The 20,355-nt window shown below is 38.6% G+C and overlaps 1 protein-coding gene across 2 annotated transcripts in view; it reads right to left on the bottom strand.

Annotated features, from left to right (window-relative positions):
* Positions 1-20,355, bottom strand: part of SYNE1 (spectrin repeat containing nuclear envelope protein 1) — a 467,802-nt gene that overhangs the window by 220,115 nt on the left and 227,332 nt on the right. For both annotated transcript variants that reach the window (XM_053590506.1, XM_053590504.1), the window contains 9 exons: positions 16,981-17,290; positions 15,514-15,678; positions 11,582-11,938; positions 7,261-7,397; positions 6,877-7,054; positions 4,634-4,816; positions 3,372-3,515; positions 2,919-3,074; positions 1,285-1,449 (listed from right to left, as the gene is read on the bottom strand). In XM_053590506.1, the coding sequence (XP_053446481.1) occupies positions 1,285-1,449; positions 2,919-3,074; positions 3,372-3,515; positions 4,634-4,816; positions 6,877-7,054; positions 7,261-7,397; positions 11,582-11,938; positions 15,514-15,678; positions 16,981-17,290 (1,795 nt within the window). The remainder of the gene's footprint in view (positions 1-1,284; positions 1,450-2,918; positions 3,075-3,371; positions 3,516-4,633; positions 4,817-6,876; positions 7,055-7,260; positions 7,398-11,581; positions 11,939-15,513; positions 15,679-16,980; positions 17,291-20,355) is intronic.

The following is a 20,355-nucleotide window of genomic DNA, read 5'->3' on the forward strand; positions in this document are numbered from 1 at the left end:
TTATTTGCCAGTGGGTGGCAGGCACCAGGTATCTGCTGGTCTCTAAGGGGCCGTAGCTTTGCAGGTGTTGAGTCTGAAAATGATGCCTGTCTTCCAATGAAGTTCTACTTTACTGGTTTTAACAAGGGAAAAATATATTATAGTAGAATTCATGAATTCTCAAAGGTCACAAGATGAAGAATTTCTAAGTAAGTGTTCAGGTTTCCAGCACAATAAACCTACAGAAATAGATGATCTATCTTAAGTTTTTCATAAGCCCTATTCTTTTCCTAAGTGAGAAGGAAATTTTAATTCAAAGTTATTAAATAACCCAGTGTCACTTAAAAGACAAAGCTCCATCTCTTTCTAATGTGGATCTTGCCATTTGCTACAGACTGAGCTTCAGCTACCCAGGGCCACCAGTTTCTGTTGCAACAATAAAGCAACTGCTAGCAATTTATCACATGGGCAGGCTATTTCTTTCCTCTGGCTTTTGCTCACACTTTCCCTGCCCCTCCCTCCCCCACCACTACCATGCTTAAATCTCCACCCAGACATCACTGCCAGGACAGCCTCCTCCATCAGCCCTAAATCCTCAGTTTAGCTATCAGACTTCCTATGAAACCGGCTCCAACTTTCAACTGCACCTCTCCTGTCCAGTCCCCCTCCTCTGTGTGTCTTCAGTGCCATAAGCACACCCACATCTGTCATTACTGTCTTCCGTATTTTAATCTCCAGTCCCCAAAAATAAAATCCTTGAGGGCAAAGACCATATGCTATTTACCTTTGATTCCTTGGTGCCAAGACAGAGTGCCAGTCTTCTAGAAAGCATCTTGTATATGAATGAATGAAAGTTAATTATTTTCATCACAAATGCAAAATTGACCCTTTTTGTATCTGTGATGCAAATTCTGAGATGGGAGAGAATCAACTAAATGATACAAGCAGGGAAGTGAGTTGAATGAGATGGAAAACATTTTGCCCTTCAAAATGTTTTCTCAAAATGAATGTGTTTGAGAGGTAGTTGGAAACCAGCTTCTTATCTGCTACTGAGCAAGGAACCACATAAGAGTTTTACTTTCTTTTTTTGGAAAAAAGTCATGAGCAAATGTGTCCAGGGTCAAAGGATTCAGGAGGGCTCCGGTGTGTCCACCCTAAGTGGGCAGGGTCACACCAACAAAGTATTCTGAGAGTTCTCATGGGGACAGTGGGACATCGTCATGCCAGGCAGATGGAGACTAGGGAAGTTTTGAAAAACCAAATGCTGTAAATTGGAAATACACGTATTTATCTAAAAATGCACACCTCCAGCTTGAGTATCCTGCTCTCCAGGACACTCTTGTCCGAGGTCGGGTGGCAGTAAGAGTCCACCATGTGAACAGCATCCGTCATCCAGTCTTGTAATTCTTTAAGGCCGAGAGAGAACTGATTGTGTTCTGCTACAATTCTGTCCAATCTTGACACTTTCTCCTGGAAATGAAGGAAACAGTTTTCAAGCCGTCCACTGCACAGAGACGCAAACTGTACAGTTCATGGTTTGTAGGAATGACTACAATCAGAGAGGCGTCTGTGGCACACATTTGGCGCGAGTTTGCGTGAATTCTGTGAGATACGTGAATGGTCTTTCTAAGCAGTAAGATTATTCAAATAACTGGTTCAAATGGAAGAAAGGGTACAATGTACTGCCCCTCTTCATGACAAGGGTGATTTTTTTTTTTTTTAAATCAGTAAAATTTCTTCCTAATGCTTTGTCTGGGAGAGGAATCGAGTGGTTTCCAGCTTTCACATCCCAGGTTTGTCTCAACTGATACCCACATTCCCATATGACCCACCCTGTTGCCAGAGTTCTGAAGAATAATAATCTGAGATACTATAATATCTCTAAATTTTGCTTATTAATGATAGGTGACATCCAACACAGTGATGACTTTTTAAGAGTCCATAGCTCTTAAAGTATTAAAATATCTACTACTTTGGGTATTTAAATAAATATAAAGGAATAGAAATATGTCCTTATTTCATTCTAAAATGATTCATTCTTCATCTTAATTCATTAGATATGTGATGGATTTTCTAAAGACAAAAAAGTAATATTCATAGATGGGTGTAAACAGACTATTTACTGCAAGACCTTATGCTAGTGTGACGACCTCCATGTTGTATTATTAATGACCCAAATTAGCAGACGAGGGGTTAGTCAACACTAAAATAGGTGAGGTTAAATTAAAGACCAAATTATAGTCAGTTCTCTACATTCTAACATCTAAAATTTTAAAACATAGGAAACGAATGTTGCAAGCCACATAAAGCTCAGGATAAACCTGTCATAAAGTTCAAGATGGGTCTACATTATACTGGCTGAATGCTCTTAATAAGGTCATGACTTTTTCCTAAGCTATTTAAAAAGAGATTTAATCAGTTATATGAATCAGTGCCGATTTTCAGCTCTGCTCCAGAATCTAAACTGAAACTCTGAATCAACACATCCTTGACTACTATGTAATGAATACAAAAAATTTAGACACATTTTTAAATATTTAATTTAATAAAATTTAAATCGCTTTGGATTGGATTCATGTTTTCCTAAAGCAATTTAATCTCAGATTCTTTAGGACAAAAACTCTGATTTTTGCTTTATGTTTATGCTTTGAGTCTTCAAACTCAAAGCCCTGGGAAACATATCATTTCAGTATCCAAAGGGACAATCTGTGCAATCATAGAAACTGGAAGTCTCTTGAGGCTTTTGAAAGCTCCCGTGGTGTTTTCAGAGACCCACGTTCACCTGGATTGCCAGGCTGGGCACACACATTCACCCGCCTTCCTGCTGTCCCGGAGTCACTACAGCTGGCATGGCGGGATGGGGCCCCCAAGTAACCCGCGGTCGACTCCGGTGTATGGACATCAGCGTCACACTCACACACAGCACGTGGCAGCGTTACCTTGGTCAGACTGCTCAGCGCTAGGTACTGAGAAGACAGCTGCGACACTCTGTGCCTAAAGCTCTGGCTGGCAGCCTGTCCTTCCCACAGCCGCTGAGCTTTCTCTCTCAGCCTGCTGAGCTGAGGCTCGTAGCACTGTATTTCCTCAAGGACAGACTGAAAAGCACAAGCAAGTCACGATTCAGAGGCGGGAAAGCACATCGCAGACGAAGCTTTGGCCCAAAGAACACGGAAACCAACACGGCAGGCGGTAGGACCACCCCAGGCTTTAGTGCTGCTAACCTCCACAGCGGGGGGCGCTAGGGACAAATTACAGCTAAAGGGAAGTTAGAAACAGGACATCTGGCAGCCATGGGGACAGGACACGCTGCGTCCCAGCTGGCATGGGCGAACTCCTGCTCGCCTGTCACACAGGGGCCGGGACAGCTGTGGTCAGGGCCGCGGCCTGCTCACCTGGAGCTTCTGCTGTTCTCTCCTCTTGGCTGGCAGGTCGTAGAGGCGCCGGCTGCTCTCCTGGATCACCCTCTCCGTTTTACTCAGCCAGTCCTGCACGGGCTCAGCACTGACCTCGAAGTCCTTCATTTGAATCTTTAGATTCTACAAGGTTTTAGCCAGTGGCAAGGACAGGGCAATATTTTAAAAGCAGGTCTGGAGTCCCTCCGTTGGTATTCAAAGCCCACTCCAATCTAGCCCCCTCCCCTTTGTTCCCTTTTCTCAATGTCTGGAATATTCCACCCTTCACCTCGGCACTAGCAAGCTATTTGAATGTTTTGAACATTGCATAAGAACTTGGTATGAATCTGCTTTTTAAAATAAAATTGTTCCCCCTCTCAACTATCCTGTCCACCTCAGAGATAATGCCCATTTCTAACGTCTAACACCAGTGCTATGTATTTTATCATAGACTGGACTGGATGGGACGCTTCATCTGACACAGGTGCGCCCGGTCTCCAAAACCATATTGCAGGCTCCATGAAGGGAAGGCCTGGATCTGACACTTAATAGCACACACCATGGGCCCTTGTAAGACTATAAATAAATATGAGTATTCATTTTGTTGATTTTGACTTACAAAGAGATAAGAAGTAACAAATACATGTGGTTTACATGCTTATTACATTTTTTTTTTAATCTGGCCTTTTCATTTATATATTTTTTATTAAGCCAAATACACATAGATCATGAATACATTTATGCATATGTGGGGTACAATGTGTTGTGTTTTTTTTTTATACAATCTGATGAGGTTACATCAAACCAATCAATATAGCTTTTGCCTCATTTACTTGATTATTGTGTTAAGACATTTATGTTCTACACTTGACAGATTTGACTTGTACCCTTGCAATATGCTCCACAGGTGTGGTCCCGACTTTTGTCCTTTTACCCTCCCTCTATCAAACCTCCTCTCTCCACTCCCTTCCCACTCCGTTTCTCTCCTTCATCCTGGACTATAGTTGTGTTCTATCTTTCATAACAAAGTGTGAGTAAATATAAGTTGGTTTCATAGAAGCCCTGAGTACACTGGACACTTTTTCCTCCGTTCTTAAGATACTTTACTCAGGAGAATATGTTCCAGGTCCCTCCATTTATGTCCAAAGAGGGATAAAGTCATCCATTGGAACACTTGTCTGTATAAAAACTGGGGTTTAGTTAACAACAACAACAACAAATAACACAGACTAAGTCCGCCTGGTTGGCTCTGCTACATATACCTCTAGGGCAGATTCTTTTTGGTGGAGATTTGAGTGAAAATTTTTCCAATCTTCTTTTGCAGTAGCAACTTTGGCCTGGATCCCTTTAGCTTTCTCCTGGGTCAGCAGAGAACTCAGAAGTTCGCCTTTAGACAGCAGCACGTTGAGCTTATGCTGCCCATTCTCACTTTCTGACAAAAACTCCTATAAATAAAAGTAGAAAATTAAGCACAATAAAATTCTTTAGAAAACATTGATTTTTCTATTAGTTATCCTTGAAATCAAAGAGAAGAAATAAGCTATTTTAATGGAATGCATGAAAAGGCTCAGGTCTTCCTTTAATAGTCAAATTGTAATTATTTTATTTACTAATCTGAATTCCGACTTGTCCCCAAAATGTTGTGAGCTATCGCATAAAATACTAACAATTAGATGAAAATAAATAGGATAGGAAATGAGTACCAAGGGAAAATAAGAATTATAAAATAAAATAAACACTGGCTAAGATTAGTTTATAGAATAAATGCCATATGGTTCTGTATTATTGATGGAGTTGGGTTAGGGCTCTGAGGATCCTAGCTGCTGATGCAAAAGAGCAAACAGAACCAGATATACAACCTGGGCCCATATGATAAAAACAAACCCTCTACTCAGCAGAAGCACAATTATTCCTAGAAAAAGACAAGATATAAATTTTTCTGGGTAGTCTTAATAAAGTAAATGCTATTAAATGGAGTAGATTATATATTTAGGGATAATTTATCAAAAAATGAACAAGCCAGGCACAGTGCCTCACCCCTGTAATTTTAGTACTTTGGGAGGCCAAGGTGGAAGGACTGCTTGAGGCCAGGAGTTGGAGACCAGACTGGGTAACATATCAAGACCTTTTCTCTACAAAAAATTTAAAAAATTAGCTGGTATGTACTTGTAGTTCAAGCTACTTGGGAGACTGAGGAGGGAAGATCACTTGAGCCCAGGAGTTCAAGGCTGCAGTTAGCTTTGATTTCACCTTTGCACTTCACCTGGGTGACAGGGGGAGACCCTATCTCTAAAGAAATAAATGAAATGAAAGAAAATAAATGATAACAGAGTGTTGTCCTTACGATGGACAAGTCAACGACATTATGCCAAAATATAATATAATAAAGTATAGCCAAAGTATGTACTGTTTCCAACGTCTGGTTAGATCTGAGACTATCACCTCCCTGTAGAAAAATAAGTGGAATGCATGTTCTCCAGTCAACTCCCATTAATATTTTCATATGTTAGAGAAGAAATAAAAAGCACAAGTTCAAGGTTGCTTGTTCTAACAGGAAACAGAAGCATAGATATTCTATGTGGTGGATTTTGTTTAAAGGAACCTCACCAGGATATCTGTCTTAAAGAATGGCCACCCCCATATATGAAGATGCGCTGAGGTGGGAGGGTCAGCAGAAAAGCCAAAGGCTTTCCTTAAAAAGAGTCCTGGGTTTCTCCAACCCAGGTAGATGGGCACTGAGGTTTCAAAATTTTACGCCCTATCATGGAGCAAAATTGGAAGAATTTTAAATGGAGCAAATTTTCAAAGCGAGAGTTATCATGTTACATTATGAACCAAGAAATCAAATTGGTGAAATAGATACAGGCTGCTCCTTCTAGATAAACTTCAAGCACAAGCACGCATAAATAGTTTTCCATATACATGGCCCTCTGAAAAAAACTCAGATTTCATAACCAGTCTCTCGCGACTGCTAGATAGGAAATAACCAGACATGCCCAGGTGTGAAAGGCAGTTTTAGGAACTGTGCCTAGAAAATACTGCTCCTGAAGGTGGATGTGAAGAAGACGATGGAGTTGCAGTTAGGTAAAGAAAGGACTAGAAATAAAACAAGCAAACATAAAAATCTACCTGCACATTTAGCAATTTTACACGGCAGCTCTGTGACCTCACTAAGTTTCTTATACCCTATCTGTACACTGGAAATAGTAATCTTGCATACTTAATATGGGCATTTTGAAAATTAAATGAGAAAACCCTCTAGAAGGCTTAGGCACAATTCAATGCTTGTCACACAGAAAGAGCTTTTATTATTTCCTAAATCCTTATTCACATGTAAAAACAGACTAGGTTCTCTTCACATACAAAATCATTTCAAACAGGAGTTGTGTGAAATTTGATTTTCTTAACCAAAGCTTTAACATGCAACGCACTTATAAAAAGATCTAGAGGTACCTTTTTAATCCTCTTCAAAAACAATTATAGGATGAATTGATAATACTCTTACCTGTATTTTTTGAAGACTTGCAGAAACTTCACTAATATTCTGAGGTATATCAAAACATTTGGCGGTAGTGATTTTTGCGTTAACCAACCACTGCTGGAAATCCCTTAAGGCTTTTTGAAATCTTTGCTGTAAAATCTGTTCTTTATTCTGGCAGCCCTTGGATGCTTGCAAACAAAGACTGAAAAAGTGATTTTTAAATTTAATGGAGAAAAAAATTGATAAAGTTGAGTAAAATAATGTTTGATGGAATCAGCAGTACTTAGAATGTGTACTTACCTCACATGTTAATGTATTTAATGCTTGATTAATATCATTTTGAAATTACACCTTAAAATAAACCTCTAGCTTCCAATTCGTAAGAATACCAATAAGGTTCATGCTCACCAATTATATTCTTTAATCAAGCCAGAAACGTTTCCACTGTATGTACTCAGGTCTCTGGAAAATCGACACAGTTCATTCAGCTGAGACTTGAGATCTTCTGTTCTAGGCTCTGCTTTTTGCAAAGCATCTAGTATCTCCTTTTAGGAAATAGCAAGACAAAGAAACAAGAATGTAAATTGGTAACTTCCATACCTTCATACAATACAAGCATAGGTCATAGTATAAATTATTAGCAAGGGAGGAACCAAAACGGCAGATTCAATAAGGAAATGAGGCCTATTTTCAGAATTCTGCTTGGCAAATAATAGCACTTGGCCAATCTGTCTCCTTTTCCAGCTATGAACAGACATTCCAGCCTCAAATGTCATAGGGTTGTCAAATGAAGAAGTGGTCAACTGACTTAAAATGAAGTCAGAAAAAGCAAAGAAACCCTACATTATTTAAAAATAGTCTAACCAGGCCACTGAGAGAGATGTATGTTGTTAAAAGGTGATGAGAAATCACTTCAAAGAATGTCCAGTATCTTGGATTAAGAATGTTTATATAGCAGTTGATTTTATATAGGATATACAGTTAACATTTACATTAAGATTTTTTTATGAGTCACAGGTCTGATTTTACTCCTAATTCATTTGTTTCAGTATTGTGCGAGATGCACACTCCTCACTTCACCCCTCAATGAAGAAAGGGAGACACGTGAATAGTAGGGTACCTGACCTGAAATAAAGTCTTAGTAAATGAAAGGTACACCTCTGAAATCAATGCCACGATCAACTGAGTCACACAAGGTGCTTTGCAATCAAAGTGTTCCTCTTACAGGTTTGTCACAAGGAGCAAATGAGATCATTAGTGAAAAACACTCAGCACAACTCCTAGGACACTAAGTGCCCAATGAGGATAATCAGCAGGTGAATGACATTCAGATATTTAAACACTGTGCAGATAGTGCTATCACCAAAGCAACAAAATACATTGAGGAGGAGAAACAAAAAGATGAGTAGCTTCTCAAATAGTTGTCTCTGTTACTATTTTTATTCTCCAAGATATTTATCGAGAGATGGCCCAGATTTGTAGAGAAAGAACATCCCTTGACAAACCAGGTCTGTGTTGCGTCCCCATCCTGGTAAATGGCACCACTGTCCTCCTGCTGATGTAAATGAGAAGATGGGGCATGATCGTGGCCTCTCCCTTTGTCTCCCTTCTCACTCCATGCAAGAGACAGCCAGTCCAGCTTTAGTGCTTTGCATCACTCCCATCTCTGCCTCTGCATGTCAACTCTCACAGACCCGCTTCCATCTCCAGCGTTCCTTTCTGGAATGGCACAGTGGCCTCTTAATCTCCTCCTGTCCTCTAGTTTCCCCTCCTGTGTTTTCTCATTCCTCAGTCACTTTGCATGTGGGTGATGGTCCTTTCTCTAACTTACCTGGACATGCTGTAATCATACCTTGAGACTCAGCTCAACTAACCACGCCTCTGAGGCTCCTGGCCCTCCCTCACACCTGCTAGGGCTTCTCTTTGAGGATCCTGTAGATTCCAGCCCACCGGGCATCCCACTTGTGTGTCTTTCCACCTAGGCTGTGGTTTGAGAGCAGGGATGTTGTTCTCTTGATCTGTCAGTTTTTCACTTAGCTCAGTGTCTGAGCTACAGGAGGCTAAAACATTTTCATTTATAAAAATTCATAAATAACAATGATAGAGTTTCACTTTGAAACTCCAAATGCTAAAACTAGGAACAATTTACGTCATGTCATGTTGAACCCTTTATTTTATTTCAGGAAGAATATTAGAATATGTAAAGTAACTTATCACATACTAAAAACAGGTAAAAACGCTGGGATTGAAGTCAGTCACTTATAAATGGATGACATTACAAATGAAAAGCTTTTGATGAAAAACTTTACATTTAACAAATTTCTGTAACTTCGACTTAAAGCAGGACAATTGTTTTTTTATTACAATACATCAAATTATATTGTTATTATTACAATATATCAAATTATATGCTTCTGATTTGGTTTTACCCTACAATGTATTTTTGCTCTTAGAAAGTTTAGGAAAACTGGCTATATTTCCAATACTAATAATCCAGTGGATATTAAGATAAATGAGTTTTGCAAACACTGTAAACAGATTTTCTTTTTTTGGTCACATTATACTGGGTGGCCATAAAGTTCATGTGCAATTTAAAATTGCACACTAATTTAACTTACACACGAACTTTATGGCCACTCTGTATTATTCAGTTTACAGATCATCTGTTTTTATACTTTAAAAGATTTATTGAGTATTTTCACTTAATTGCATAAAATAAATAATTGTGATTATTATTGTGATTGTCAACAATGACAAGGTCTCCTTAACAGCAAAACAATGCCACAGATGCCACAGTAACCCAGCAAATCAACTATTTTGTAAACACAACGTAATAGCCATAAAATAATAATTGAAGTATTATTTGCACTTCTAGATAAAACTCCATCATTAGAAATAAACGAAAATAGGAACACTGAGAGGAAATGTAGTATTGTCAACAGAAACATTGCCCTGGATTCAAGTCTGGACTCCAGTGAAGCTAGGCAGAGGGCTGTCACCTTAGAACTGTTAGAAGAACTGAAAGTTTCTATTTAGTCTTACATTACATCATGTGCATTTCTATAGGCCTCATCTATTATTTTTCTCTAATTGTATCAATGTAAGAAATAACAATAACTGAGAATAGTATTGTAACCTAGGTATAACCAAATACATATATTTTTAATTTTATGCATATTAATGAAATGGAAAGAAAGGGAAATAAAAAGGAACCCAGGCTCGGCGCCTGTAGCACCACGGCCAGGGCGCCAGGCACATACACGGGAGCTGGCAGGTTCAAACCCAGCCTGGGCCTGCCAAACAGCAATGACAATGACCACCAGGAAATAGCTGCTGGGTGTTGTGGCGGGCACCTGTAGTCCCAGTAGTCCCAGCTACTTGGGAGGCTGAGGCAAGGGAATTGCTTAAGCCCAAGAGTTTGAATTTGCTGTGAGCTGTGACGCCATGGCACTCTACAGAGGGCACCATAGTGAGACTCTGTCCTCCTCCTCCAAAAAAAGAAAGAAAGAAAAGAAAAAAGAAAAGGAACCCAAGTAGTATTTTTTCATATCAGAACCCCATGGAATAATTACCAAATTCTCTGTCCCTATTTCATAGAGCTGATTTTTACGTTTTATTCTGATATGTAAACCTAAAAGACATGAACTGCATTAGAACAACAAAAACAAAAATAATCTAGAAAGGTTATAAATAGAATAAAGAAATGCCATGCTGTTTACCGTGTGCTAAATGTGTTTCAAATACTTGATTTAAAACAAGACAATGCTGGAAATACTATGTGACTTTCTTGCCGGCTAGAGGTATTCTGAAAAGATTATAACATAAATAGAAGCAGAGAAGTTTATTCAACTTCCTTTTAAGGACATCCATGATTCAGGGCATTATAAAAGTGCAAATATTGAAAAGGATTTCACAGACAGTAAAGGAGAAAGTGCATGTTCAGCTCCTGGCCCCTATTCTTTAGGATCCCACTATCCCTGGTGTGATTCCTTTTCTCCCAGTTTGAAGAAAAACTGCCATTAGTTCAGCTTAAAAAAAAAAAAAAAAAAAAGGCCGGAGAGGCAGCCAGGGAACACGGGTAGGAGTTCTGTTAATGGGCTAATTCAAATGCAGCTGTCAAAACCACACAGAGGAATGCTAATCAGGAAGAAAACTATTAGTTGTGCTTTAGGGATTACCAAATGAGTCTTTCAAAGCTATAAATTCAATCATTTAATTGCTTGAAATAGTTAACTGGCAAGAAAACAGCTATGACTCTCTGTCTATTTATGCCTCTGCCCACAGGCTGTGTCTGAGGCTGCATGGCTGAGTGCAGGATGACAAACTCTTCCATATTAAGAATGAGAGCAAAATGTCTCTGCTGACAAGAAACGTTTCCTATGGCGCATAATATGTCCCTCCTCCTCAAATCTTTATTTTCACAAAAGTTCGATTTATGAGAAAAGGGGAAAGATCAGACTTTGTAAACTTTACTAGATAAATATTTCCTCCAAGTCTCAATGCTGTAGATTTTTAGTTACCAAGAATTTTCTTTTTCTTTCCCTTTTTTTTCTTTTATTTCAGATTAATGTGAGGGTACAAACAAGTAGGCTACAGTATTTGCATTTGCTAGGTAGTGTCCCTCTTGTAGCTATGTCTTTTTCTTCTCTCTTTTTTTCTTTTGTAAACAGTGACGGGGTAAAGCAAATTCCTAGTGTAACTACCAAGAGGAAACAGGAAGCCAACTCACTTGTCCCTTATGCCAGCATTCCGCAATCTCCTCATCTGTGTTCTTGCCTTCCAGGAGGGTTAGCTGCTGAGCCCAGGTTTTCAGAAGGGCACCGAACTGTTCCAGGGCCTGCTCCAGTTGGGCCACTTGGCCCGAGAACTCCTGTTCCGAAAGGGCCATTTGGCTGACCAGGCTCTCCAAGCTGCTGTGCGTCTGCAAGGCGCTGTCTCCCCACTGTTTCCAGTCGGCGCGCAGGGCCTGCATCTCTGCCTGCAGGAGCTCACACCCACTGGCAGTTGTGTTCTGTTTCACTTCGGGAGCCAGCGACTCCACTCTGCTGAGGCGGCCTGCACCAACCTCTCTGGAATCTATCAGCTCCTGTAATGGAATATCACCATGGTAACTGAGGAGGCCGTGAGTCACTTGGGCTGCAAGTTTCCAAATGTGTACAGAATGGGACCCTATCCCGCTAGAAGTTTTAGCAAGTGTGCCATAGGAACCAGGATCAATTCTTCTACCTACTCCCAAATTATTACCGCAGGGAATTATCATCACAAGTGCCCAAGGCTCAGGGCAAGATAACCCGAGAATTTGCAATAGCATGAAGTAGACTGAACAGGGATCCTGAAACCAGGCATTGTTTGAACGTGTGAAAATATTTTGATAGTATCTTAATATTTGCCTGTGGCATGCTACTGCTCCTGTGAGTGACTGAATCTGCCTTTTCCCCTGAGTCGGTAAACAAGTGAATGAGGACGGGCGTGCTGCTCACAACCTCTACCACATGTCACGTTCCACAAGGTGGTGTTTTAAATCATACTTCCATTCCTACAGGGATCAAGCTGGCCCATCACAAGGGAAGAGTAAGTCTCATTCAACTTCACAAACTTCAGTACCGTAAATAAACATTTTTTTATAGCAACTAAAATGAATAATGCACACTTACTTAATCAAATGTTTAAATTCTAAACTTAACTACTATTATTTTAACCACAAGTTCTGTAGAGGACAACAAGATAGAATTAAAGTAATACATTATGAAATAGGTATAATAGTGGTATTTCTCTCCCAGAATAGATTCTTTCAATAAACTTTTTCTTGATGAGATCATCATTTAGTGTTTATATGTTCATACAGCTATTGCTAAAGACAGGACTTTGTTAAAGTTAACACAGAGTTATGCCTTGATTCCTAGATTACATAGAAAAGAGGATTATTAAAGACAAAGAAACTTCAAGAAGAAAATCGATTATAAATTAGCAAGTAAAAATTGGAATGTTAATATGAGATACACTTAATAAATTATATTAAGTATGAAGAAGATCGTAACTCATCTAACTGAATGATAGTGTTTGAATTTCATTAAATGTATCTTGAAATAAATATAATTCTCACAATTATATACAATAGAGCCACGTGTAATATACATCATTTGAAAGCAGCACAATTAAATGAAAATCCTTCATTTCATGAAGGATTAAATGAAGGAGAAGGTTCAGGAATAGTTTTAATATACACATGTACATATTCAACCTTTTTTGCAGTGGAAGACTTTATAAAATCTTTTTTTAAAAAAAGGTTTTTGGCAACCCAGGAAGTAGCCGTTTGTAAAATAATTCTCTTACTTTTTCATATTAACTTTTCAAAACATTAGTCCATCTTTGCTACCCTGCCTCTTCATCTGCCATTTCCTCCCTAATCCACGTCATCTGGGTTGTCACCTCCCCTCCCTGTGTAAAGGGTTCTCGGGATGGTTGCCAAACAGCCTAACTGCCAATGTCATGAGCACTCTGCAGTCTTCCCGTAATGGCAGCCTCCTGCTGCATCTATGTTGGTGACAGCCCCCTTCTTCACCTGGGGACTCTGGGGCACCCACCCCTAGTCTTCCTCTTAGTATTACTATTTCTCCTCTGCTTTATCTATCTTCCATCCACATCCTTTTCCTCTGTCACCCTGTAAATATTGGTTGTGCCCAGGCTTTGATCTTGTGCCCGTTTTTCTGTTTGCTTTACACCTAAGTCTTGGTTTCATTCACTTATGTGGCTTTAACTACAAATTATATGCTAATAATTTCCAGCCTTGGCCTTCAACCCAGCTTCCCAATCTGCAATTCAGGCTTTAATATTCAACTGCCCCTGGACATGACACCACCTGCCAGTTCAAATTCAGTCTGCTCACCCTTAAATTCTTCATATCTCTCCTTTTATAACCAGGCTCCTCTGCATACGATTATTTTCCTCAGGTTGGTGATAGTTCTGTTGACGCTAGGTAAAGACTTAACCATCACCCTTGATTGACTCTTTTCCACTTTGTAACCCTGTAGCCATTAGTCACTCATTTACCAAGTGATTTTTCATTTATTGAGTATGTTCTTTGTACTAGGCAGGATGCTAAACGTTTTATGTGATTATGCGTGATCTAATTTAGTTCTCAAAACAACTTAGGAAGCAAGCATTATTTACTATTTTTATTCTTTATTTTCTTTAGCCAATGAAGAGGTTAAAGGCTTGAGAACATCAAATATCTTTCCCAAAGACACAGCAGAGGAAGAATGCAGCACTGGGTTTCTGTGATTCCAGAGTATGAACTCTAAAAGTATAGGGTGCTATCATTACCTTTAGTGTACTTTTGATAAACATTGGTTTGTCCATTACTATACTCACTAGACTGTAAATTCCTCCAGGGATTCATAGCCCTGGTTGAAAAATCAGATAGATGGATGGATGGTTGGAAGGATGGACAAATAAATTAAAATAATACTAAAAATTGTCAAAAAGTATCACACAAAGAATAAGGACTTAAAAAGTGACTTTGTATGATTATCACAATTAAAATATGCATAACATTGTATAAATTAAAAAATAATTTTAAAGCACTTAGATGAAATTCTTTCAAATGTAGTTATTATTGTCACCATCAGCTATGATTTTTATGACTTTTATGTTCTGATCTTGGAATAAAAAACAATTTAAGTTTTAAATTCCTGACCTATTTATTCCCAACATTTCCTCATCTAAAACTAAACCATGGAATATGTCCTCACTGCCTCATTTTTATACCAAAATCTATTATTTTCCACATGGAAGATGATTGCAATTTAATATTGAAGCCACTAGAAATATACTCAAAGATACTAAGATCTCCAATCATTCAGAAGTGTAGATTTTGGTTTTAGAAATTTATTCTATAAAGATAAAGAGTAAACTAGGTGATAATTTTCATGTTCTTTACAGTACTATTTCCTGTAATGTCGTTGGACTCTTGGCGAGGAAAGCATAATAAAGTGTTTTAAATGACATTTTCCAAGATGTTGGTGAAATACATTTAACTAAGTTACTTTATAAACTTTCTTCCACTGTCCTTGAAAACAGTTCCTGCTTTTTTTTTTTTTTTTGTAGAGACAGAGTCTCACTTTATGGCCCTCAGTAGAGTGCCATGGCATCACACAGCTCACAGCAACCTCCAACTCCTGGGCTTAAGCGATTCTTTTGCCTCAGCCTCCCAAGTAGCTGGGACTACAGGCGCCCACCACAACGCCCAGCTATTTTTTGGTTGCAGTTCAGCCGGGGCCGGGTTTGAACCTGCCACCCTTGGTATATGGGGCCGGCGCCTTACCAACCGAGCCACAGGCGCTGCCCCAGTTCCTGCTTTTGTTAGCCCACTGAGCCAGCCGGGATTTCTTAATCAATTATAGGAGCAAGCACATTTGCATACAGAATCAAATATGAACAACGTTGCATTTTGCTCACAAGTGTAATGTCATTGGAATTCTTTTTAGAAATCTTGTTTCTGTTTCGAATTGGTAAGGCATGAAGTAATACAAACCAACAAATAGAAAACAGGAAGGAAACATTTAAAATGATAAAATCTTATACACCAAATCTTTATCCAAATTATACTGTACTCAAGAACCAATGAAACAATGTAGTTATAGTATCTGTCCATTTCCTGACCTTAATTTTCATCAACTTTTTCTGGGTGGCTGATGCATCTTCAGACACATCCGACCAGCGGTGTAGTTCTTCCTTTGCTGAATGAAGCCAGTCTGTGAATTCCTGAACGGCGTCTAGATACATGAGATGGTCTTTCACAATCTCTTCCACTTTCCTCATTTTCTCCTAGGAAACCAAGACGAGACTGTTTTAACAGGAGTCATGATTGAAAACATGACATCAGATAAGAAACAGATAAGTTTCTTAATATATCTCAGAATATTTCATTACTATTCTTATATATTCTCTGACTTTAATATCTTATTTTTTTGTTTAAGTCATTTATTAGTTGATAGCAAATCATACCAAACTCAAAATTTAACAGTTGTTTATGATTAATGATTCTGCAACTTGACAGAATATGACATATCTTAGAAAGAAAACTATCAGATCTTAATTAAATTGAAAGGTTTTGATAAAGAATAATTTTTCCTATAAGTTTGCTCTTGTCTATCTTAGCATAAAAATCTATGCTTGATGTATGTCGGTTAACACCTCTCACTGATAATCCACTTAATAATTATCATAATAATAACTATCCTTAGTGTTAAAGCAATTATTTGTGTTAGCTTGGTGTATAGAGTTCTGTTGGATAATTTTAGATGCATTTCCTCAATTAATATTCACAATAGCCCTGTGTGTAGATACTATTATAATTATAATTTTTACTGAAAAGTAAAATAATTATCATTTTTACTGAAAAGTATGCTCAAACTTAAAGAGGTTAAGTAATGTGTTATGTGCCCACAGTCATGCATTCAAGAAGTATCAAAGTGAGAATTCAAACTTAAGACTCTAGAGTCACAGCTCTTAGTCTTTACCAAGATGAAAAGGAAGATAAATAGCACCTATGTTAATAATTGTAGTATCAATAAGATAAAGAAAGTTCCCAAAAAGACAAACCAAAGAAAAACAAACAACAACATTCTCCCTTAATTTCTATAATATCCACAAATACATGAAAGAAAAATCATGAAGGAAAATAAAGATTCATATAGATAATTGAAAAAAAAATTGACACTACATGAAGGAGCTCATAAACAGGAAAACACAATTTTTACTAATATGGGAAATGAAAACAAAACTTTGTACTTTATGGAAATCAGGGAGGTAAACATATTTGTAATTCATATAAAAATACAAGTGCAGCAAAAGCAAAAACTTTAAACAGTGACATTTGATGTTCAGTCTTGCAAAGAAAATAGATAAGTTGACAAGTAAAGCAAAGAAAGACAAATGGAAAATAACCAGTGATGTCAAGATTTCAGAGATAGAAAAATGCATGGGCATTCGCAGGTCAGACACGATCTTTACATAATATCTATTCAGTAAATGCACAGTTTTAGAGCAGCTAATTCTCTGAAAATTTAATGAACAGCTTATTCTTTAACTGAGCCTGAAGCTCTCTCTTTGGCATGAAGCACTAACCTTGGCCACAGTAACTATATCATTGAACTGAGTCTTCAGTTCCACCTGAGTTGCGTCCTTGAAAGACTCATCCTCAGTCTTCTCGTAGAGCTCCCTGGACTTGGCGGCGAGACGCTGCAGGGCTCTGGCCTGATCTTCCGCCTCCGACACAATGGACTGAAAGTGGTCCAGCAGAGAGAACTTCTCTTTCAGGCCTGGCTGCAGTTGTAAGGGGTGTTCTACTTTTCCATCCACGGTTTCCATCCACTGTTCCAACCGGCTTTTCCTCTCTAGATAGTCATTCCATTGTCTAATCACAGACTCTAAGGTGCTAGAATTAATGTCACATACTGTAAAAATGGGTTACCTTGCCATCTCGGCCAAAAACCAATCACCAGGTTACTGCACATGCATGTAAATTGTTTTTGCTAAAAGCTATTGTAAGTGGTGAAAATTGTTGCCTGAGCACAGGAAGAAACCCTATTTTCCTGATCCATAAAACTGCTAACGCTGTTCCTTCAAATAAACTAAGTCTATGTTGAAATGTGAAGACAAAAGCTGTAACCATACATGCATCTGGAGATTCATCTTCCAAATTTATTGTCTTAAGTGAATCAAAAAGTGATCTGTTAGGGTGTTAAAAATCGCCACTGGAATAGCAATTATATTCTATTTAGTATTTATCAGTTCTTAATATTCTTAGGTTTAGTTTATGTTATGGACATCAGATGGTAATTACTCAAAATTCAAAATATTCTGCTGGGGTAAATAGTATCATTAGACTGATTTTCATTTAAGGGTATTATACACACATACCACACCACAATATATATATGGTGCTTATGTGTTAAATGTATGAAGCACCACAATATATATATGGTGCTTATGTGTTATATATGGTGCTTATGTGTTAAATGAATGAAGGCTCAAGTATTTATAAGAAATATTGTCACGAATATAATAGCTTTCTAGATAGTCAAAGAAAGGCTCTCTAGAATGGTGATTTTTAACTGGTGTGCCACAGTTAAACAATGGCATGCTTTGAGATCTTAAGTGTGCTGCAAAAATTTTTGAAGATCATTAATTACATTATTTTCAAAAGACGTTCAAAACACAGTATTTTCTTTTTCTTTATTCTCTCTCTCTTTCTTTTTTCTATCAACATGATTTAAGTGTGTCGCAGAAGTTTAACTATAGGTTCGAGTGCACCATGGGGTAAAAATGGTTGAAAAATACTGCTCTAGAATAACATTTAGAAAAAAGAAAAAGAACTTCCACTATTCAACTTTACAAACTATTCCAAACTCATCTTCAGGGATACTCTCAGCCATGATGCTGTCCTTAGGATCTGGTGGCAAAGGTACTTCAGCATTTGCTCAAACTGCTGCAATTGCATCTGAAGAATTTCATCATATAGGCCTTAAAGTCCTATCTGTTCCTTAAAAACATTTCTAAAAAGCCCAAATCACTGTTACTCTGCCTTCTCCTATAGTTCCATAATCTCTTTTGAAAATTCACAGCCACACAGTCTGAGCCAGAGTTTTTCCGGAATACATCCTACCCTGGCCTCGGTGCTCTAGGGGCAAAACCCTTTGTTTTTTTTTGGTATGTTAACACAATAATTTGAATATTGTTGCTGCTCAATATGTAGTTTTCAAATCTAATTTCTTGCTGAAATAGAAGAATCAGAGATCTGAATATGTGTCATGAAAGTAACATTTTTTTTTTTTTAGAGGTTTTTTTTTTGTTTTTTTTTGTAGAGACAGAGTCTTACTTTATGGCCCTTGGTAGAGTGCCATGGCATCACACAGCTCACAGCAACCTCCAACTGCTGGGCTTAAGCGATTCTCTTGCCTCAGCCTCCCGAGTAGCTGGGACTACAGGCGCCCACCACAACGCTCGGCTATTTTTTTTTTTTTTGGTTGCAGTTCAGCCGGGGCAGGGCTTGAACCCGCCACCCTCGGTATATGGGGCCGGCGCCCTACCGACTGAGTCACAGGCACCGCCCATGAAAGTAACATTTTATTCTAATATCTGAATAATATTCATCCGTATTCCTTTATCTTTTAGGAGCTGGCTTTGGGAAGTTTAGTTCATGCTCGGGCAGCCTACTGTATCAAGTAAGATGACGGAAGCAGCTGAGTAATTGCTAAGATGCAGAGTCCTGCTGGCATTAAGAGTCACTACCCATGCCTCATATTAAAGAGGGGTGGGACTTCCAGCTAGGTGCATATCTGTAATCCTAGCACTTTGGGAGGCCAGGGTGAGAGGATCCCCTAAGGCTAAGAGATCAAGATGACTCTGAGGAAGAGGGAGACCTTGTCTATGTTAAAAATAGACAAATTAGCTGGATGTCATGGCCTACACCTATAGTCCCAGCTACTTGGAATGCTGAGGCAGGAGGATCCCTTGATCCCAGGAGTTTGAGGCTGCAATGTGCTATGATGATGTTACTGCGTTCCAGCCTCAGCAACATGGTGAGACTTCATCTCAAAAGCAAAACAAAATAAAACAAAACAAAATCCCAAATTTTAGCTATAAGCAGGGCTTATTGTTTACATTACAGTGGATAACTGCAGTGGGGGTTTTTTGTTTCGTTTTGTGATGAACCTCAATCTTCTATTCATCTATTTGTTATGATAACATTGGGAACCCAATTAGTCAGCGTCTGACAGTATATGTAACTTTCAGAATATGCCTCCTGGGATGTATTTTAGTATGATTCTGACCAACAGTCATTTGTCTAGCCAGAACATCTGCAGATACTCCAAGAAGAGAGAGGGAGGTAGAAACCATCCGCTCATAAATACAACAATAACAACAAAACACCCCCGGGTAGAGCAGTCAAGATCTTTTCTGCTTCCTCTTCAGTGTTTAGTACAGTGCTTTCCACAGAGGTTTTATGGCTGCCCTCTGTTCTGTCTGGACTCACTGTCAGTTCTGGGAGAATATTCCACACTTTGCAAGATGTTAGGTATCCATGGCATGGTCATTTAATGCCAGGGATAGTCCTGCCGCAGTGACAATCAAAACCACCCCACACATTTCCTATAACTACAGTGTGGGTGGTATTATTCCTTCTAGTTGAGTAAGAGATTTATACTTAAGCTTAACTGTTGCCAACAGCTATGTTCCTTTCAAAAGCTAAAACTTATTAAAGTTATTAAAGAACATGTATCATTGCTTTGATGACCTGAAGGGATCTATTTTACTGAGCCCATCTTATTTGTAAGATGCCATGAGAGACATGAGGAGAGATGTAAATGTTAAAACAAATGCAGACACAAAATAAGCTAACCTGCCCCTTGGAAAGACAGGTATGCGTGCGAAAAGCTAAAAGAACATGCTTGGTAATTCTACCCCAGGACACCTCAGCCCTACCCCATCATTTTACTG

Source organism: Nycticebus coucang, chromosome 5, assembly GCF_027406575.1.
Source record: "Nycticebus coucang isolate mNycCou1 chromosome 5, mNycCou1.pri, whole genome shotgun sequence".
Lineage (NCBI taxonomy): Eukaryota > Metazoa > Chordata > Mammalia > Primates > Lorisidae > Nycticebus > Nycticebus coucang.